The following is a 22,655-nucleotide window of genomic DNA, read 5'->3' as shown; positions in this document are numbered from 1 at the left end:
TAGGACTCGCCGGGCCGGGTTCGGACAGATATTTAGAAATGATGTTTGGGTCGGGCTCGGTCACATCAGCGCGCCTCTTGTGCGCGCCTGTGTTAACGTGCGCTTGTTGCCCCGTGTGCGTTGATGCACTCATCTGTTGACATTTTCGAATGCCTTCCTACAGTTGCTTAGTAAAAGCGGGCTTTCCGCACAAACAAACGTACATGTGTCATTAGTATAAGAATATTAATGCCTGTCGGGCTCGGGCCGGGTTCGGTTACTGCTTTGTCGGACGCGGGCCAGGCTCAGACAGAAAAATGCGGCCCGATCCGCACTCTAATTCAAACCCAGAGAAATCTGTAATTTTATTACGGGTAAAGGTCCATTACATGTGGTCGCCTGTCGACGGCATCATATCCCCTTTGTGCATGCGTCAGCGTTGTGGCTGGCTGCCAGAAGCTGTCAGAATTTTACTTTTAAGCCACATGATTTATTTTTTTAAAGATTTTTTTTGGCATTTGTAGGCCTTTATTATTGACAGGACAGCTTAGACTTGAAGGGGGGGAGAGAGGGGGAATGACATGCAGCTACGGGCCGCAGGTTGGAAGCGAACCCGCGGGCCGCTGCGGCGAGGACTGGGCCTCTATATATGGGCGCACGCTCTACCAGGTGAGCTACCCAGGAGCCCTATAAGCCACATTTTTACGATCCACTTTTTAGATCTTGGTGTTTTTTAACTATATATTTTAACCAGATAAAGGATTTTAGTCCTAGGGCGTCTGGATCTTAAGTTATCAGAGAAACAAGCTGAGCAAACGCGAGCGGTAGCTCGGCTCACAGCCAGCCCCTACTCCAAACAGCATCAGAAAAACACAGATTTTTAACATGAAGCTGCTTAATTCAGTGTGTTTACCAGTTTTAAATAACCTCCTGAACGATGAACACTGAAGGAATCCTAACAGGGAGACAAAAAAGTGACTGCAATGTTATTGGTTTGATTGAGAGACATATTGTACATTTAAATATTCCACCTTGTTAACTTTCTCATCATATACTGACAAAATCTTCCTTTTAGGAATAAATGTCTGGAAACCTGAAACATTTGGAAAAATGACAGCGACTCTTTTCATAAGTGTTTTTTTTCTTTATTTTTTTTTCTTGTGTAGATTGAAGAGGAGGAGGGCGGCGATTCATTCGACATTCACATATCAGTGTCTGACCCTGAGAAAGTGGGTGAGTACACACCGATTCCCTGTAGTCCATTATCCTGGAGTATGCTGGAGCAATGAGAGGTGTAGTTCAGGCTTTTTGTGTTTCTACAAACTAAGACTACATTTTCCATCAGCCTCGCTTTTCTTCTTGTCCCTCCTCTCCCCTCTTTGAAGATAATAAACATGTTGGAGGTAGCATTTTTCATCAGCTTTTCTCCCTTCGTGTGCTGTCAGCAGAAAGTAAAATGCAGCGTCGACACTGACAGAGGCCAACGGTCTGCTCAGTCACACTGTCATCATACTTCCAAATTATTCTACTAATGGTTCAATGATCTGCAGCCCTGCTAGTGCTCCCTGCAGGCTCTTATGTGTCACTACAGGCCAAGAAACAAAAGTGTTAGACAGAACTAACAACACATTTAGTGGTTTTGGAGCTAAAAATGTGCTCTAAGGGGCATCAGAAGACAAAATGTGGAGTGTATTGACCATTAATATGTGAGCTGACTGTGCAGAACATACATTTCATTGTCAGCAGACGGGGCGGGGCCGCTGTTAATTACTGAACACACTTGACAGTCCCTTTATGTAAACATGCACAGGGTCACAAATGGCAGTAAATTAAGCCATTAATACACTCAAGAAAAACACAGGTAACCAGTTAAACCAGTTAGATATCTGAGCAGAGTGTTTTCCTGTTTCAAGCATCAGTTACTCTGTTTATCGGTTTGGGTAGCGAGGAAACACATAAGGTAATGTTTGTGTGCATTTTTTACTGCTAAGGGTTAATACTATGACTCAATGCTGATGAGATAATGGAGTATTTTGTGTGTGTTTAAGGTGATGGGATGAATGCGTACATGGCCTACAAAGTGACGACCAAGGTGAGAAAACGGAACTGTTGAACACCTCAGCTGTTCTTCACATCTTTACCGCTACTCGGGTAAAACCTGAAACGTTTGTCCTAAGGCATGGATGGGTTACTGAACGGGCCTACCGGGCACCGACCCAAGGGGCCCTTAGGGTCAGGGGTCCTGACTCACAAAATATTGCTTAAAAACGAGACGCTAAATGACCCCCAAACATACTTAAAACCACTACAAATGACACAAAATGACTACAAAGAGACAGAAAATTACTGAAAAAAGACGCGAAACGACCAAAAACTTACACATTCTGTACTGACTACAAATGACAAAGAAATGACTATAAGGTGACACAAAATTCATAAAAATAGGCAACAAACGGATACAAAAACGCACATTTCGACTACAAACAACACAGAATGACCACAATAAGTTTCAAAACGACTAAAAATAGACATGAAACAAGTAGAAATAGACACAAAACAACCCGATGGAAAAGTAAAAGGACTAAAAAAAGATGCAAAATGACTACAAGGAGATGCAAAATGATGACAAAGACACCCAAAATTACTACAAGGAGACGCAAAATGACTAAAAAATACCCCTGGTCTCATAATCCGTCCATGTCCTGAGGGTGGTAGAAGTTAATGAGCTGGGGTAGAGGAAAAGTCAGTAGGATTGATCCTCTAAGGAACCTGAATGTCTTTACAACCACTGATGATAATAATTCCAGTATTCGTTGAGAAATTTCTGTCTGGACCAAAATAATGGACTGATGTAAAGTCTCTCACTCTAGTGCGGCTAAAAACTGTGGAGTCATGTAACAGTCTATTGTTAAATATTTGAGAACTAGAAACCTGCTGTATGATCTCAGTTTTATTTACTCTCTCTTAATTTCTCTCTTCCCCAGACCTCCATTTCTCTGTTTAAGAGTCATGAATTTTCAGTAAAAAGGCGTTTCAGTGATTTTCTGGGTCTGCACAGTAAACTGGCCTCCAAGTATCTGCACATAGGCTACATCGTCCCCCCTGCGCCGGAAAAAAGCATTGTGGGTAAGTAAATCCACCACCACACACACTCCCTGTGCTGAACTCCAGCACATCGCTACTGTTAAAAAGTTAGGAATGATTTTGAAAGTTTTCAAGTCCAGAAAAGAGTAAGTGACCCTTGATCATTATTGAAGCACAACGGTGTGATGTGGCTCCAAATATTGAGTTAATGCGTGTTTCTTTGGGCCCTCTGCAGTCTCCTCAGTGGTTGGATTAAAGAGGCTTAAACTGTGATGTGTCCGTCCATAGTATGTTCAGCTGATATTTAGGGGTGTTGAAATGTATCATTGCATCGATGCATTGCGATGCGGACCTAGACAATTCTGCATGGATGCAGTGACAGACCATAATTGATTATTGCCCACTAGTGCTGAAACGATTCCTCGAGTAACTCAAATCATTTTATTACTAAAAATCCTCGATGCAAAATTCTTTGCCTCGAAGCTTCGTTTAATCAATGTGACTAACGTACTGCTTACTGTGTTCCCGCACGGATGATTATTACTAGCGCACAACGGGCTGGCGCTTCTGTGGACACGAGACTGACGTCGCAGATTACAAATGAAGGGCGAGAGCGAAAATAGTGATGGGCTAAGAGAAGACACAGGCAAGAAAAAGCAACAGAAAGTTTGGGATCATTTAAAGCTGCAAAGAAACGAAAACTCTGTACAGTAATGTCTACTGTAAAATCAAACTAGCTTACCACAATAGCATAGCGTCAATGCTACATCACCTCAGTAGAAATCATCCAGTGTACTCATCCATTCCACGGAACCAACCCGACACAAGGTAACATAAACGCCTGCTGCTCTCGTCCACCGCGCCGTTTTACACAACTACAGCGTGCAACTCTGCAGATAGTGATGTTTTACAAACGATTTAAAACGAAAGCTGTCGGTTTGTAGTCTTAACTGTTTATTAGTTTGCTACTAATCTTGAAATTTTGACTTTTTTTTCTTCTTCTTCTTTATGGTTTATTGGCGGTGGGAAAACCAACTTAAAGGTGCATTACCGCCACCAACTGGACTGGAGTGTGAACGAGAGATAAATGCCGGATTTAAAAAAAATAAAAATAAATAAAACCTTTTTTCTTTCTTTTTTGGTAAACTTAGCTGCTGCCGGAGACAAACCAGCCCCTCCCTCCTGGAGCGTTTAACCTCATGGCTACTTAATATGCATGTGAATGACGTCATCGGACCATGCCGGTGATGTCTGCATTCTTTATTCTTTCTCCTCACTCAGTATTAGGCTTCTGAAAATGTGGCCCCCAGAGCAGTATAGTTGAATGGACCTGCTGTAAGCTTTGTACCGTCACATTTACCCTCGGGTTAGTGAACAGCTCTTTTGCATATCCAGTGCAAAGAGCCAGAGGCATGAAGGGGAAGGATGTGAAAAAGATTAACATTTGGGCCACCAAAAATGTACTTTGGCCAACAGATTAAGGGGCTTTGTGGTCCATGCGGCCGGTGCTTAAAAATATTAGCATCTATCCCTGTTATTGTGTGCAATTTGGCAATAAAAAATGTTGCTTTTTCTAAAAAGGAAACCTCTCTTTTGTATATTTACTATTGCTGTTTACTATAAAGCAAAAGTATTATCCGATTACTCGATTAATCAATGAAATAATCGGTAGAATACTCGATTACTAAACTAATTGGTCGCTGCAGCCCTATTGCCTACTGATGGTACTTTTTTTTCCTGATCACTCTGATCTGCTGTGGTCAAACTCCGCTATATTCAGGAAGTGTCTTTTTTAAAAGCAGATACAATAAAAAGGGGAGTTCATATATGTCTGACTGCTTGAATTTGTTGATGAAAACCCTGTGTAGCAATAATAATATTGACGAGGTTACGCATCGTGATATCGGTTCGATTTGAATCGTTGACGGGATAATCAAATCGTGGGACCAGTGAAGATTCACACCCCTACTGATGTTCCAACAGTGCTAACGCTAGACTAACCGTCTGTTTCGGTTGTGAAGTTTGAAGAAGAGCTTCGCTAAAGCAACACGTTGCCTGTTAATTCCAGCTTGGTATAGAATGCAGTATCGTTCCTATTTAAATCTGCACACCCGTTGACGCTACGCTTCCAGTTTATTTTACCGTTGACTGCTGATTTCTTCTCTTCTTATTCAACTGTTGCTCAGAGGGATCTTTGTCTCTTTCTGCCCTGTCTGTCGTCAGCCTCGTTGGACCATTGTGCAGCGTTTTTGTTCTCCATGTTACAAAACCAAATAACATCTATTTGTAAAGAGGACTTTCTACAACCTAAAAGCATGAAATGTGAACATGATTCAAATGTAGCTCTGTAAGCTGTCAGTGATGACAGATCGTACGTATGCATGTGTGTTATGTTCAGGGAGGGGGGGTGGTTTTTGATCATGCACAACAATACAAAACATGCAGGAATTAAATCCCCCCCCCCCCCTCCCTTTCAATACCGTGGATATAGTGCCACTCGACCAGGCATGCCAAAAACACTTATTTATGAACGTCAATATCCAATGAGAATAATCTCAAAATGAAATAGCACAAGGTGGTGTCAACATAAAACACAGCGCTGAAGAGCAGAGTTCAAAACCAAAATATTTTCACCCATGAAACGCTCATTCTTTCCTCGGGAGTGAGTCAAAATTAGCTCTGTAAGCTGTCAGTGATGACAGATCGTATGCATGTGCGTTATGTTAATTAGTCCTGACTGACCCGGTCCCAGTTGTTAATTGGTTACGTTAATGAGCGTCTCCTGGTCTGCACAGGGATGACCAAGGTGAAGGTGGGGAAGGAGGACCAGTCGTCCAACGAGTTTGTTGAGAAGAGGAGGTCGGCACTCGAGAGGTACGATGACAAGAAAATGATAAATACGTTTAAAAAAAGCTGCTTGCTAGCCACGCTGTTTGATTTTATATGTTTTGGGTTGCAAGATGGTCAGCAGCACAAACGAGACGTACTGTGCGAGATGTGTATCTAATAAATCGACAATCAGTTTTAAGATGGATCTCCTTACTTTCAGGCAGGCGTAATCCAGCACAGTCAACATTTAGTTCCATCAGTTACACTATCACCATGTGGTGATGCAGTCATAAGCAGGAACAGTTTTCAAATGCATCCTCTGTGGTGCATTCAGGGACACTCTGACATCTGAAAATCTAGCTGTTTTCTTTTTTAAATTGTTGTTTGAAAATGAAACCCACAAGACAAACAGTGAATACAATAGGCACTTTGTAACGTGGAGTTTGAAAACTGCTCTATAAATAAAGATTATTATTATTATTATTATGGCAAAATATTGATTCATTTTGTTTTATGAAACGAAATATTGAGATTTAGATTGTGGTAATATAGTGATTAATTTGAGATTAGAGAGTTATTAGAGACTTTTTTAAAAAAATCTGAGTCCTTACTGTTTTCCTTAAACATTATATACATTCTTAAAGGTTAAATAAAGGAAAGTTAGAACCGGGGAATACAAACAGACACACAAAAGTGTGGGTGTGGTAAAGATCAACCTGGTCAGAAAGGTTAAACCACAAATATTATATACATCATTATGACAACACACATGTTAACGTGTGTGTGTGTGTGTGTGTGTGTGTGTGTGTGTGTGTGTGTGTGTGTGTGTGTGTGTTGAATACTGAGGAGCAGGGAGGAGGGCGGGGCTGACATTCTGCTGCCCTTTACTGAGGTGTTTGATTGACAGGAAGGTCAGCCAATGACAGCTGATGGAGCTCAGAGCTGCAGAACTCCACACTGATGGACACACACACACACACACACACACACACACACACACAGGAAGCGGTGTTCTTTAATTACAGCCTTTCACACACAGCGGAGAATCTCTAAATATTAAGGAAGGTTAGTTTTTTTACACCAACCAGTCATATCAAAGAAGAAGCCGGTTTCCCAAACCAACAACCAACAAGGAGAATAACAAATCACTGGATTAGAAACCGGTCATCATAATCAATATCTTTCTTCCGTTCCAGGTATTTGATGAGAACAGTGAAGCTCCCCGTCCTGCTGAAGGATCCTGACGTCCTGCAGTTTCTGGAGAGCTCAGAGGTAAAACAAAGAATGATGCTTTCTCGTTTCCTCACGGGGCGTGATTTAGTTTCAGCAGCAGCTCTCACAGCCTGATGCCTTTTTAATGTAACTGGCAATTTAAAACTTTAAAAAGTCCAGTCAGCCTTAAACAGCGGACTACAGTCTGCATTGTTAGTCAGAAACTTGTTCTTCATCAGACCACACATGCCTGCTTTTTTTCTGAAGTCCTTTTTCTATTTGGAGTTTTTTTGCTTTTAACGCTGGGGGAAACTAATTTAGTTATGAGATCAGTGTTGGATCAGGTGAGAGTCAGCTGATCATTCTCTGTGGGTTCATCATTACCAGTGACACCCAAACACATTGTCATTTATACATTGTTATTATAAAGACTTTGGTTATTCTAAGGGGCTTACTTGATTGATTGATTGATTGATTGATTGATTGATTTATATTATTATTGTCATGCATAAATAATATTTGCAGCCCAAACAGGCTTACAAGACACCATTATTTAGAAAAAGAGCAACATAAGAGTAGTCACATAAATTACAAATAATACTAAATAAATAAACCACCCTGGCATTTTTTCCAAGTTTTAGAAACAAACTGCATTAAAATTAAACAATCATTCCATTCTCTCATTGTCAGTGCACCAAAACATTTCTGGTTTTTAAGCAGAAATGTCATTAAATATAGATATTCTTAACTCTTCATAATAAGGGCAATACAAAAGAAGATGTTTTCAACCTGCCTACCTAAAGGGCCAGAGGAAGGATTCCTGTTCTCAACTCTGCAACTAAAGACCTCTGACTCTTTGATAAGTTTGCTATGGATCGAATCACCATGACGTCACGCCAGAGACGGTTTAGAACCGAGAGGCCCTAACTCAGAGTAGTTTCCTGTATCTGTGTCACGTGGGCTCTGCCGTGGCCACGCCTCTTTAGGATACTAGCGGCATGTCCTGAGTGCATTAATTCCAACGGGAGAACCGAACGTGAACGCAGATTATGAGCGATTCTTTTGCCCCATAGTCACCAAAGTAGATATTGGACCCATTTACACAAGCCCCATATCTCCAGGACATTCTGACACTAAAATGGCATTTTTCAGATGGACAAATCAGGAGAAAATGAACTTTGTTCTAGACCTATTTCTGTCTCAGGACCAAACTCTCGCGAGATCTGGCAACACAGAGAAGCCAACGTCAGCTAACGTTCGTGAACGCCCTAAAAACTAATCTCCATGATGCTAAATATGTCTTTTAGCCGTGTAAATATCTAACGTTAGCAAAAGAACATATTAATACATTATTTAAATATAACTTTTCATCCATCCACACAACGTTCACTACACGTTCAAATGAGGGCACGCCCCTTTAGGAGACAGGAAGTGTGTACAGTTGCATACCATTGACGCTGCTTTAAATGCGCTGTCTTTAGAATAAAGGATCTTTGTTCACGCTAACAGAACCAACAGAAACACCTCACTGCCGGTCGGACTGACTTCTAGTTTGGGTGGTGTCATTTTCTTTCTTTCAGGTAAATTAGCTCTCCAAGCTAACGTTAGTGAAAGTGGTAAAATATGAAAGCACCAGCGTGCAGTTTAGATGAATAAGATGAGAGTATATCCAGTTGTTCCATGTCCCTGTTTGATCAGCGCTTTTATGTCCGGGACACAGGAGTTTTCTACACGAAAGTTAATGTGAACTAACATTATGATTCGGTCTGTAACAGGAGGTTCAGTGCCATAATTGTGCTTGATTTGAATATATGTTCTCTTTTAACCGGTTTTCTTCAAATCTAGCAAATCATTTTCTTCTCATTGTGTTGCATTCTGCATGATAAATTATTACTACACATAAATCAGGTTCCTCAAAAACTCTCTGAGGTCGGTGCAAATTATTCCAAAGAAAAACCTTCTATGGACCCTGTATTCTGACTTATTAAGCAGTCTTATGATCTGAAGTGGAGCTACAGGTTGACACCGGCAGAAAGGTCAGGGGTCATGCATGAAACACACGAAAAAAAAAGGCCAAACACTCGGTCTGAGTTTTCCTCACTTCTTTTTCCCAACAAGCAGCAAAACGTCCCAACAAGGTCAAACCAACAAGCCTCTAAAAACTGCCTCAGGGTTTAAGGGCCTGCGGCGTTCCCTGTTTCCTCGCTTTACTGTCCACTCCGACTAAATCCTCTGTAACATTTCGTCCCCACCCCCCACCCCCTCTCTGCCACCCACCTAACTGTTTGTGGGATTGCGTTGGGAAGGAGCCGGCAGTTGTTGGGTCCAGAATAAATGGCCTCATGTCACAGATTTAACAGATGAATCACTCGGACGCTTGACCGAGCGTGTCGGTTCGTCCAGCCCGCTTAATGAAACACAACCAGAGGAGGGTGGGGTGGGAAGGGGGGGGAGTGAGGGAGGGAGGGAGGGATGGGACAGGGCTGCAATTGAAAGCAATTTTTACCTCCCCGCCTCCACTCATTTACCCTCGTCCTCCTTCAGCGAGGGCCCCGGGGACCGAGCCGCCCCCCTGGCTGCTGCTGCTCCCGTTAAGTGAGATTGGAGGAGGGAGGGGGGCAAATGTGCTCCAGCGTCAGAGTAAAACCCTATATTTGTCCGGGGGAAAAGTTAACTTTTCCAAAATGAAGAAAAATGAGCCTACTTTCAGATGGACGTCCGGGTGTTTTCAGAGTGACGTGATGGGTTCTGAGTCGGTTTTTGCAGCTCTTAAAGTTGCTCAGCACATACAGTGGCCGCATTAAATCTGATTGGAGCTAAAACGTGGGAGACATTACAATCGGGGGGAAGCACAGCTTTGATAGAGTTAGAGAGAGGAGAGAGAAAGAAACGAGAAACTGCGAGCGAACAGCAAGCAAAAGAAGGTAAAATTCAACAGCGAGGGCAACGGTACAAAAATAAAATGAATGAGATTTGAAATGAGAGAAACGGAGAGAAAGAAAAAGAGGAGAAAAGAACCAAAGAAAGTGAAACAAATTTAACTTCCTACCTCATACAACCCCACTTCAAAATATCCAAACTATCCCCTTCAGTGGCTGGAAGACTTTTAAGACTTTTAAACATCAGTGCAGGAAGTGTTTTTGATGGTTACTAAACAGTAATTTCTAAAGCAGCCAAATGTGAAGCAACTTGGAATAATAGTTAAATGAAAACAGTATCAGTGTGAAATCAATCAAGTTTTATTTGTGATGTTAAATTGTACGAGGTATAATTCCAGTGAAATGTGAAATTTCAGCTGATGGAATTAGCGTGGAAATGGACTTTATTCTGAATTTAGACAACCGGTAAACATGGAGGACGTTTGCATCAAGTTAAACAGGGAGGTTTATAAATACCTAGTCTCGCTTTGCCAGACCGTCTGGCTAGTCCACACAGCATTCTGGAATGGGAGAAACGTGCTCTTTTTTTTGGGCATGTCTTTAAACCAATCGCAATCGTCTTGGGTGGCGCTAAGCGCCGGACGGAGCCACGGTGCCGCTGCAAAATAGCCTCGGGAAGGAACTTGTTTTGGTGGAACGTGTACGTTCAGAAGTTGTTTTAGTCGTGTAACAGAGAACTCAGATTGGACAGATAGTCTAGCTAGCTGTCTGGATTTACCCTGCAGAGATCTGAGGAGCAGTTAACCACAGTCTTTGCCAACACAAAGAAAGCGGAAGGTAACGGACATCCGGCCGAAAAGAAGGACATAGGGAGGAATTTCCGTTGGCACCGGAGCAATCTCAGAAGTTGAACGTTGTGGATATAAACTAATATATACCCAAAGAAATTAATGGAAAATAAGTGAGAAATAACAGGCTGTTCCTCAGTTGAACTGCTCATCCTGTTTATTTGTTTGTTTGTTTGTTGTCCAGTTGCCGCGGGCGGTCAGCACTCAGGCTCTGAGCAGCGCCGGACTTCTCCGGATGGTCAACAAGGCCGCCGAAGCCGTCAACAAGATGACCATCAAGATGAACGAGTCAGACGCTGTGAGTGAAGGAGGAGGAGGAGAGGATTGTGGGATTAAGCAAAGGAAATAAAAAGAGGGAAGATGAGAGAAGGAAGGCTCAGTAAGGCTAAAGGAAAGACAAGAATGAGGGGAGCTGGGGAGGAAGGAAGAAAGACAAGGTGAATTAACAAAGTAGCGAAGTGTTGCTATAGCAAATAATGGCCCTTGGTCAGGAAGGAAGAAAGGAGAAAGGAAAAATAAGGATGTAGAGCAAATGGGATGTAAAGAAGAAAGGAAATATGAACTAAGGAAGTAGGGATGGGGGGGAGATAGGGAAAAGAAGGATGAAGTAAGTTATTAGTGAGAGGGTAAAGAAGGGAAGAGAAGAAAGGAAACAAAAATAAGGAACTAGGGAGGAAGAAGAAAGAGAGGATGTAAAAGGGAAGTATGGAGGGGAAAATGGAATAAGGAGAGGGTTAAATAAGGATGTAGTAAGGGAGGAAGAAAAAGAGGGAATATGAACTAAGGAAGTGGGGACAGGAAGGTAGGGAAGGATGACATAAGGAATTAGGGTGAAATAAAGTGAGCATGGAAATAAGGAACTAGGTAGGAAGAAAGAAAGGATGGAAATATGGAAGGAGAAAGGGGAAAGAGGGAAATAATGAAGTAGTAAGGAAGGAAGAAAGCAAAGGTAAAATAAAAAAGAAAATGGGAGGAAAGAAATAAAGAAGAAGTGAGAGTCTGATGTAACAGAGGATTTCTGAAAAATTAGATTATTTTAGTCCAAAAAACTAAAGTGTGTGTGTGTGTGTGTGTGTGTGTGTGTGTCTCAGTGGTTTGAGGAGAAGCAGCAGCATTTTGAGAATCTGGATGTTCAGCTGAGGAAACTTCATGCCAGCATGGAGTCCCTGGTCCTTCACAGGAAAGGTACGATCTGAAAACCAGATATTTTGAGACGTACTGCTCACACGTTCTGGCACCAGCCTCTTGAGTTTCTCCCGTCGTCTCATCTTCAGAGCTGTCGGTGAACACGGCGCAGTTCGCCAAGTCGGCGGCCATGTTGGGGAACAGCGAGGACCACACGGCTCTGTCCCGAGCTCTGTCCCAGTTGGCCGAGGTGGAGGAGAAGATCGACCAGCTGCACCAGGACCAGGCCAACGCAGACTTCTACCTCTTCTCCGAGTTACTGGGCGACTACGTCCGCCTCATCACCGCCGTCAAGGTACGAGCGGGTCTGCTGGTAGTGGGAGAACACAAACTCCATGATAACACACCGACTGAACCTTTAACTGGAGTTCTCTATCAAACCCTCTGCAGAGTAAATAGGTTTGTTATTTAAAAACAGTAATACTAACTAAAACTAGGGCTGCACGATATGAGGAAAATGTCTAATTGCGATTATTTTGACCGATATTGCGATATGATTCACGATATTGCAGGGAATGATCATTTTTGTATCCTTATTCTCATTTTCATTGAAAATGATTAACATTGAATGAAATTAAATTGATTATAGTGTGATTTTTGCGAGGATCTGTACCAAACAAAGATGTTTTTCTTTAGTCTGTAGGATACGATTTGTAGGCCGGGATGTCTCTGCAGCGCCACAATACTTTATTTTAGAATGGTTTGACACATATTTTGCCATAAACAAATATTGCGCCTCCCTGCGATTTGGATATTGCACTGGTCCATATTGCGATTTCAATACAATTGCGATTCATTGTGCAGCCCTAACTAAAACTCTGTTCTGCTGAATTACTGAGCTGCTGGACACCAAACACCTGAGTCCAGGTAGGAACCAGACACGAAGTGGGAAAGTAGAGTAAAATTACAGGGTAACACTTTACTTGAAGGTATTGACATAATCGTGACATGACACTGTCATAACTATGACATGACACTGTCATGAACGTGTCATAAACATTATAAACAAGTCATAAACGTTTATGACTTCTGTCATTAAGTATCATTTGGTTTTTGTCATGACAAGATGACATTGTTTGGGTTGTCTTCATAATGACAACTTGACATTAATCAAAGTGACATTACCAGAAGTTGTCTTGGTCACGACAAGTTGACATTAAATTTCTTTGGAGTGTCCTTATTAAGACAACTTGACATTAAACCGGATGACATTATGTCAAGTTGTCATGACAAAGACGTCCTCTGGTAATGTCATCCTCGTTAATGTCAAGTTGTCATAATCAAGACAACCCAAACAATGTCAACTTGTCATGACAAAAACCAAATGACACTTAATGGCAGAAGTCATAAACGTTTATGAGTTGTTTTGTAACGTTTATGACACGTTCATGACAGTGTCATGTCATAGTTATGTCGATACGTTCAAGTAAAGTGTTACCAATTACAGTAGAGTAGAACTACAATGGAGTAGATGGAACTACAGATAAGAGAACTTCAGTAGCGTAGTCTAAAGTTGTGGCTCTTATGCTGTATTTCATTGTGTTGTGACTGCAGCTGTTGAACCTTATTTGAACCCACCCAACCATTTAAAAAAAAAAAAAAAAAAAGATTCATAAGATCGAACACATAAAGCATTGTAGTTAGACTTTATATAAATATATATCTACATTTATTTTGATTCATTGTTTATGTGTCAAACCGTCCTACTGCTCAGTTAAGTTTTGTCATCCTTCACATTTTTGTGGCTGATTTAATGTAAATTTGTACACAGATTTGTACAATTACAGAATGCATTTAATAATGAAACTGGCCGTGAACATTTTGGGGTATATTTGTGCAGATGAGATCTTGTCAAATTTAAATAAAGGCATTGGGTTAGTTCAGTTTATCTCTATGATAAAATCAGTAATGGGTCTTGAAATTGAAGTTATGGTTAAAAGTGTTTTTCATGGTCTTTGGAGTAAACAGTCATTTATCTGTGTGTGCGTGTGCAGGGTGTGTTTGACCACCGTATGAAGACGTGGCAGAAGTGGCAGGACACTCAGATGCTCCTGCAGAAGAAACGAGAAGCTGAAGCCAAACTGCAGTTCAACAACAAACCGGACAAACTGCAGCAGGCCAAAGACGAGATCAAAGAGGTGGGACGAGACGGACAGACACACACAAACGGATAACGTGTAGTCAAATAAATGCTTATTTTGGATATCTTCTAATAATAATCTCAAAACTGACCAGTGCAGGAAAAACACGTCCGGTCTCTGAAGAAATGGTGGCGTTGCAGGTTTTGGCTCTGACGCCTGATGATCGTTTTCATTAAAGCTGTAGTCCTGATGCCTTCATTTAAAATAATTAGTACACTAGTCGAGTCTAGTCGAAGATACCATATTATTAGTATGATAATAACTGGGGCTGTGACTAACGATTCATTTTGTTGTTGATTAATCTGTAGATCATTTTCTCGATTAATCAATCAGTTGTTTGGTCTCTAAAATGTCAGAAAATGGTGAAAAATGTGGATCAGTCTTTCCCAAAAGCCCAAGATGACATCCTTAAAGATATTCAGTTTACTATCACAGAGGAGAGAAGAAACTAGAAAATATTCATATTTAAGAAACTGGAATCAGAGAATTTTCTATTTATTTTTTCATAAAAAATGATTCAAACCGATTAACAAAATAGTTGGCGATTAATTAATGAGTTGGCGATTAATTAATGAGTTGACAACTAATCGATTCATCTTTGCAACTCTAATAACAATACATGTTTATACACAGTATGGTTCAAACTCTAGTTGTATTTTATCAAGTGAACCTCTCTCGGAGGCTGTTGGTGTGTCCAGTCAGGTAAAGCAGGCGCACCTTCACGGTTCAGTCATGTGAAAACTTTCTCTTTTCTATTCTTTATATATATAAATCTTGTTTTCTTTCAGTCTGCAGCCTTCACATGGACTCAGTACTGTACGACAAACAAGAGCAGGAGAGAGTAGAAAAGTACTTTATTAGAGCGTCTGTTGAAGCTGTCACCGCACAAATTCATCCTCTCTGTCAGGAAACAACACACACACGCGCGCGCACACACACACACACACACACACACACACACACACACACACAGCTGGCGTGGACGGGGGGTCTGGTATTAGAGCGGAGGAGCTGTCAGATGTGGGGTTTTAGGAGGAGGCTGGGGGGAGTTTTGGGGGAAGCTGTTAGAAGCCGCAGACGAGGACAGATCGCAGTAGAGTTACAACCAACATTTATTTGGAGCCGACAAGAGTTTTGCCGCCTGTCAGGAGTCGGGTTTTGGTTCACGCCTTGACAACAGAAAACACACAGAGGCTTTTTCTGTAACCAGAAAAAGAGTTTTACTTCACGCTGCTGCTGCTGCTGCTGCTGTTGTTGGTGCTGGAAACCTGGTGAGCAGCTGCTACACACAACACAGTAACACTACAGATAAGACCGCTTTACAGTGTGAATGCATGCAGAGTCCATAATCTGAAGGGAAAGAGCCATTTTGTGCACTGGGACCCACACATGGCACAGTTGACATCCACATCCTTACTTCCTATGGTTGCCATAACTCTGAACACACAGACATGATACCCATATCTTAAGTTTTGTTAAAATGAAATATCATTACCTCCGATGTTCATCACAGCATCAAAGCCCCTAAATTACGTATGCCACGTCCTGAATATTTTTTTTTTGTGTGGAAAAGATTGTCAGCAGAGGGAGTAAAAGCTGTAAAGAAACTCTTCTTCTTTTTTCCTGCTGCAACAATATGATTTAATAGTTATCATTTCTAAAACAAAATACATTTAAAAAAAGATATTTACGTGCATACATGCCTTTTTCCCCAGGTATAATTTGTCAGTTGATCAAAATGTATAGTGTAAAAGGAGTCATTAAGTATAACTGTAGTTCTAATGTGCAGAACAACCTTCAGTCTGTCATCTTTTTCTGCCTCACACAGATATGCAACATGTTTAAAACACAATCCGCATTTCAAGTTTTCACTGCACAGGTAGAAATTATAGCTTGAACAGCAACAGAGATGTGAACAGAGGTTTTGAATGTAACTTTACTGTAATAAAACGCAGTTAAACACATCGTTTAAGGGCCACACTGACAAATACACTTGAGAACTCAATGCAATCCATTTAACAGACTCTATACTACAAGGAAAGATCAGGACTCACAGTTTGATATAAAATGCAAGATATCATGTTTTGTGCACATTAGTTGTGTGTTGTTATATTGAGGTATATTTAATGTCAGTGTAAGTTAAGTTCTGCACTTAATCATGTCAAGCGTTTATACAGTCAGTGATATAAACGTCAGTGGTGCGTTCAGAGTCTCTGCGGTCAGATGATTAACCCACACTGCCCCCTGTGGGCACCAAACAGGAACAACAGCCAGAGTTAGAAACACTGCTGCTGTATATCTGCTGCAAGGACACCGTTTTGTTCTGAGAAAATAGTTTTCCTCCAATCTTTTTCAAAGTTTCTGCTCAGAAGGTGCAACAGAAAGGCTTTGTTCTCAGCTCTTGTGGCTTTACAGATCAAAGTGCTGCAGGTCTCCAGGTTTGAAGCTGTAAACAGCAGCTTGTTTGCAGTATTACAGAGCCACAGGGAGGACTTTGATTTTGGTTAGTGGTTTGGTTTTTCCTCAGTGCTTTGCTCATGTCTCTTGATCTTCCTCTATGATTTTGGAAGCTCTGAACATTTTTTTTCCTGCCTCATTAAATTTTGTTGCATTTTCCCTGCCATGCCTTCCTTCAACCAGGAGATTGAGGAGGTAGGACCTGCCCCGTCTGTCTGTCTGTCTGTCTGTCTGTCTGTCTGTCTGTCTGTCGGTCGGTCTGCAGCTCTGTGTCCACCTGCCTGCATGCTTCACACCTTTTAGTTGCCTCATTTCCTTTTCATATTTATCACCGTTTGGTTGAAGATTTTCATGATAACATTCCTGTTGAGTTTTTGGTGTTCACAGAGTCACATGAAGTAGTTTGTCAGCGTCGGTCACATCAACTCAAATTTTCCTTTTTGGAATAACTTTATGGAAGTGTCTTTCTGAACGTTAGGGTTCAAAATGTTCATTTGTGGGTCAACATTTGAACCCGAAACTTCAAATCAAATACCAGACAAACCCTTTCATGTGACCGAAGAGATCATGTAGTCAAACAAAGTGTTGACTTGCATCCACGTGGCTCACAGAGCATTGTTATGTAGTCCGATCCATCAGAACTTCATATACTGTAACCAGCTAATTATATTCCATCATTATTTTAGCCTTTTAAAGACATATTTAACAGCCGGTTGTTGTGTTAGTTCAGTAATTATTCATAACTTAAATTAATAAACTTCATCTAAATTACAAGTATCACCACTGACCTGCCAGTTGATTACAGGGATGGAAATACATGCAAGACTAGTTATTTGATCAGTTCAAAGTTAGTGCTGGTCAGAGTCACCAGAATAAAAGCACATAATAACGATCATGTTTATTATTTTACAAATCTTGTGAACTTGCTGCATAAAAAGTTTATTCTTTTCAGCAAAAATAATTAAAAGGACATAGTCACCAGACCAACATCCTAATGGGAAAAAATGGAAAAATATTGCAGCTGTTTGCTGGGGGAATCTTTGTTTGTACAGTACTGTATGTGAAGACATTTTGAAAGCTTTAGGCTTTATTCAATGTTAAAATAATTGTGTACCTTTTAAACTTTATTTACTGCGGTTGTAAAAGATACAGAATTACAATATTTTTGAATACATGGATTCAGAATTTAAATTTGTAATGCATGATTTAGAAAACTACTTTAACTAATTTAAACTGAACTTTTCCACAGATTTAAAAGTACTTCTTTAAAAGCTAGATTTTACTTTGCCCTTCAAAGTCAGTCTCCTTAATTGATTGAGCTCTTGGAGGAAAACATTTTGGACATATTCTTTTTTTAAAATTGGCAGTACAACTATTAAAATATAAATCGGCCGATATTAGCTAGGTTTGGTTTAATTTAGAAACCGTGTCAATATAAAGCTTGTCTACCAGAAACCATCAACATCAACAAGTAGATCTTCAAACCGTAAAATGTCCTGCTTCCTCACAATTACGAAAGAAAACAAACTAATCCAAGAAATCCATATCAAGACTGTTTGGCGGATTTTTACAACATAAACAATCTATTGTTATCTGATTATTGCAAAACTCTCAAATATCGATATTAGTATCAGCCCTGAAAGTCCAGTAATCAGTGGAGTCATACAGTGTGGACAGTTGGTTGTTTTATTGTTGTTGCAGTTTGGTTAAACTGACACCATCTGTACCAATTTTCACCGTTAAGTTTCGGTATAAAGCTGCAGGTATCCTGATACTCTGAAGGTTTACAGAAGGGTTTAGAGACTCCACAGCTACGAATTTATTCGTCAAACTATTCTATTCTGGCCAACAAGGTTCCCTGTCTGAAATGGGGACGCAAACATTACAAATGTTGTCTTCCTTTGTGTGTTTCAGCTGGAGGGGAAGGTCGAGCAGGGAGAGAGAGAATTTGAACAAATCTCAAAAACTATACGCAAAGAAGTCAGCAGGTTTGAGGTGAGGAGATCTGATGGATGGATGAATAAAGAGGGGGAATGACTCTAATGAATGGTTTGGTGAATAAAGGAATGAATGTTCATCTGTTGATGTGAGCTACATCCTGAAGTTATCTGTATAATAAAAAATTAAAATGTGTGAATTTCTTTTCCTTTTTTTCAACAGAGAGAGAGAGTGAAGGACTTTAAAACGATCATTATAAAATACCTGGAGTCACTGGTTCAAACACAACAGCAGGTAAAGACATAGACATTTTTATTATTATTAATATTATTATAGTCAAAATACTGTTGTGTATAATTTGCATAACGGTTCAATATAAAATGATGTAAAATACAATAACTCACACAGATGACTCAAATTGTACGGAAGTCTGCGGCTGCCAATATTAAAATCAAATTAATTTAAATGAAATTTGATTTTGCCTAAATCAAATTTCTAAAGACAGATGTAATAATTACAATTCAATGAACATTTAAAAAATCCTGATGGCAGGATTCTTTAGGCCAGTTTTTAGATGAAATTATCTTGCTGGACATAATTCATAGTAGATTCAAAATAGTACATGTTACACATGCTTTTTTTTTTATTTGTGAGCCTTGTCAAAGACACATTTCTAGTGCCTTGTTATGGAAAATGGACAATAAATTAGAAATTATTCAAATGTTGAATTTAAATTTAAATACAAAAGCCCATATTTGCATGCAATTTCATTTTTATTAGGAGTGCTATTATGCTTAGTACACTGAAAATGATTGTTTTAATTTTGATTTTGCCAGTAATTCTGCATTAAGACATACCATTTTTTTTTAAATTTGAAAGATCTCATCATCATGTGCTCACAAAGTTCAATTTGATATTTTATGTTAGTAGGCAGTCACAGACTTCCATAAACATGTTAAATACAAAATATAATGTATTTTACAGATACATTTTTAAACACTACAACTTTTTACCTTAAGATAGAACCAGAAAACATTTATGAAACATTAACGAAAATTGAATCATTTGATTTTTCTCTCACAGCTGATAAAATACTGGGATGCCTTCTTACCCGAAGCCAAGGCCATCTCATAGAGTTCACACAAACACAACAGACAGTCCTGACTGGCTCCAAACTACACTACCCATAATGCACCGGTCCTTCTCCTCCTGTTTATCCCCAGAGTGAAGAAGAGAAGTGAAGGCAGCGAATCAGCTCCAAGTGACTTTTCTGCAGTTAAAAAAAAATCGACATCAAACCTCTCTTGAATTTACACTTCTTCATCTTTTATTCCTCTTTTTTTTTTTTCCTCTGCTGAACTCAGTGTTACGTTCACGTCCTGTCAGAGTAATTGTTCTCTTGATTGATGCTTTTACAATAATACTTCCAGTCTTGCACTTCTCATACTATCTCCTTCTAAGTGTTATCGGAATTCAGCAACATTCAAAATCTGAGTTCCTGTATGGGATTTTGTTTATATAAACATTAAACCTGCGATGTTATTTTTAAGCCTGAAGCTCATATTCCCGTACGACATGAACGCAGCATGAGTTGTGACCCTGGTGATGGCTTTCCTCTCCAAACAGATTCGAACATGGTGTCTGTTTTTACAACTTGGAGGCACTTTGTTCATTTGTTTTCTTTTTCACCAGACACGAATGGAATGGGTGAATGGAGACGTGGGTGGAGGACTCTCACTTTGTACTTTATTTTTAATGATTAACCTTTATGTTCCTCAACAAAGACATCCACATTCTAAGGTAAAGAAATTGTATTTCTCTCCTAACGAGGACTTGAACCTTTGACTTTTTAGTTCAACGGAGCAGATTTTATTTCAGCTTAGTGTCTCTGTGTTTGAAACTAGGAATGTGAAAATGTTTACCCATATTTTATCCGTAAATAACATTTTAACATTATGGCATTTTCATCCAGCCTTATCAGTTGTAATGCTACTATCAGCAGGTAAACATGGGGACCACTAACACTCCCAAAACGAAACTTTAAGTTCGACTATCTGTGTTTGGAACGCGAGCTGTTAAACTGATCCGGAGTCAGTGATGAAGGACGACTGACTGCATCCCCTTTGTTATTTTGTGTCTTGTACTTCCTGTCACCTCACTCACTTCCCCCTCACTTGCATTTCAAAACCAGACTCCCTGTTTTTGTTGCTGTATGATCGCAAGTGAAGGCAACGTTTTTCTCGTTTTCTGCCCTCTTTGAGCCAGTGAGAGCAGAGGAGGAAGAATCTCGCTTCTTGGTTCAGTTCCCTGCTGCTGTCTCCTAAACATTGGCAAACTCAGAAAAGTCATTTCTTTGTTGTTTTTTTTAGATTTGTCTTGTACCTTGAAAAGCTTAATTATTACCCATAGTTAATGTGAGTTATGCAGTTTTTAATGTATCAAAGGATGGAGAGTTTCCCTTAAAAGCACTGACCTCCTTTCCACTTTAATTCATATTTTCCTGTGTTTGGAAAGTATAACACCAAACCAAATCCAATCTAGGTCTAAGCACCCAAACCAGTGCTGTAGATGCATTTCATGATTTTATTAGCCTTTGCAGGACAAATGATGTGCTTGTTAGCATCTCTAGCGTTTCCACTGCAGATGAAGGAGACTGAACTGGAGCCAGAAGTGAGAGTGTCGGAGTATTTTCAGGTGTGGAGGAAGTGAGTGATTGTCGGGTGACAGAGTGTGTGTCCGTCCAGAGAGCAGCCTCAGACGGTTTCTCTTCCTATTGATCAGTGTGATGGCTGCAGTTAGAAATATTGAACTGCTAAATTGTTTGTTGATTTTTATTTTGTTGGATTTAAAGCGCACTTCATTATCAGAATAAAATCGGACATCCTGACTCTATCAGAGAAGCTACAAATCTCTTATTAAAGTTGAAATCAAAACTGGAATTTTCGTTCATCCTCATCCCCCACTACTCCTTAATCGTAAATCATAAAACACTGTAATGATTGCAAAATTTTTGTATTTTATTCCATGTTTTATTCCACATTTTTTTGCCGCCTAAATGATGTGCAGTGCTTGAGAACGTTTAGTTGATTTTATTTTTTTGTTTTCACAAATGATGAAATTCTTTAATGAGCAGATTTTTTTTTTTAAAGTATTTTGGTTTTGACATTGCATTCCTGCAGCGCAGAGCAGATGTTTCAGAAGTTTAATTACAATAAAGGAATGTATCGCATCTGTGGTTGGACTAGGTTTTTATCATTCAACATATTCAATCCTTATTTTTAATGCAGATCGCTTTAACCCCCAATTTCCACCAGCTGCAGAACGTCTGCAGATCCGCTCCGGAACGGCGGCGGAGTCATTACGTTTCCATTAAAGTCAATGTGTGTATTTTCACTGGCTGCGTAACGGCTGCGTTCCGACTCCGTCCCAGCTCCGGCGATCCGCAGCCCTCCGGAGCAGATACGCAGAGCTTCTATTTTTGCCGGACGCCGGAGAGCTCCGCAGCAATTCAGCACACGGCAGATAGTACGGGACAGGAAGTAGAGCACAGAAACAAAATAAAACATCCGGTTAATTTTCTAAATATAATACACATACACTCATATTTCCCTGCACTACACCTTGAAAACGACATAATGGGCGGAGATGGATGGAAACAAACTGTTGTTGGTTTTGTGGTTCTGTTTATAGAAACTACATCCTGTTATATCGCGCGATCATACGTGAATTCGCGAGATCTCGTGGGTCCTCGTGACTTGAGCTGTCAGTCATGGCCGCAGCCGTTGAGCAACAAATCCGGACCTGGTGGGTATTGAACAAGGGGGTAAGCTTCTCCTCGGACCGCAAACCTCTTATGGCGCCATTTTGATGCTAATAAGCCATCACCTTCCGTTAGCATTCCATTGACTGCCATTCATTTTGGCGTCACTTTGACAGCGAATAACTACATCTGAAGCGTTTAAAGACTTTATTTGTCCATTGTTTATTTCTAAAGAAACACGACAATGTATAAAAGGCTCCATTACCTTGTACCTCACGTTTTGGCTCCATAGCAGACGTTTTTGTAAAAATAGGCTGACGATTGTGTCATAACCACGCGACTT

General features: G+C 40.3%; 1 protein-coding gene across 1 annotated transcript in view; it reads left to right on the top strand.

Annotated features, from left to right (window-relative positions):
• Nucleotides 1–21,781, top strand: part of snx2 (sorting nexin 2) — a 35,408-nt gene extending 13,627 nt beyond the window's left edge. The window contains exons 4-15 of the mRNA XM_078251519.1: nucleotides 1,146–1,212; nucleotides 2,028–2,071; nucleotides 2,964–3,105; nucleotides 5,859–5,937; nucleotides 7,089–7,164; nucleotides 11,016–11,129; nucleotides 11,923–12,016; nucleotides 12,106–12,311; nucleotides 14,011–14,154; nucleotides 18,529–18,609; nucleotides 18,775–18,846; nucleotides 19,636–21,781. Coding sequence (XP_078107645.1) covers nucleotides 1,146–1,212; nucleotides 2,028–2,071; nucleotides 2,964–3,105; nucleotides 5,859–5,937; nucleotides 7,089–7,164; nucleotides 11,016–11,129; nucleotides 11,923–12,016; nucleotides 12,106–12,311; nucleotides 14,011–14,154; nucleotides 18,529–18,609; nucleotides 18,775–18,846; nucleotides 19,636–19,686 — 1,170 coding nt within the window. The 3' untranslated portion in view covers nucleotides 19,687–21,781. The remainder of the gene's footprint in view (nucleotides 1–1,145; nucleotides 1,213–2,027; nucleotides 2,072–2,963; nucleotides 3,106–5,858; nucleotides 5,938–7,088; nucleotides 7,165–11,015; nucleotides 11,130–11,922; nucleotides 12,017–12,105; nucleotides 12,312–14,010; nucleotides 14,155–18,528; nucleotides 18,610–18,774; nucleotides 18,847–19,635) is intronic.
• Nucleotides 21,782–22,655: the final 874 nt, after the last annotated feature.

The sequence above is a fragment of the Sander vitreus genome, chromosome 5, assembly GCF_031162955.1.
Source record: "Sander vitreus isolate 19-12246 chromosome 5, sanVit1, whole genome shotgun sequence".
Classification (NCBI taxonomy): Eukaryota; Metazoa; Chordata; class Actinopteri; order Perciformes; family Percidae; genus Sander; species Sander vitreus.
Note: the sequence above shows the minus strand (reverse complement) of the source record. Positions and strands in the feature narration are given on the sequence as shown.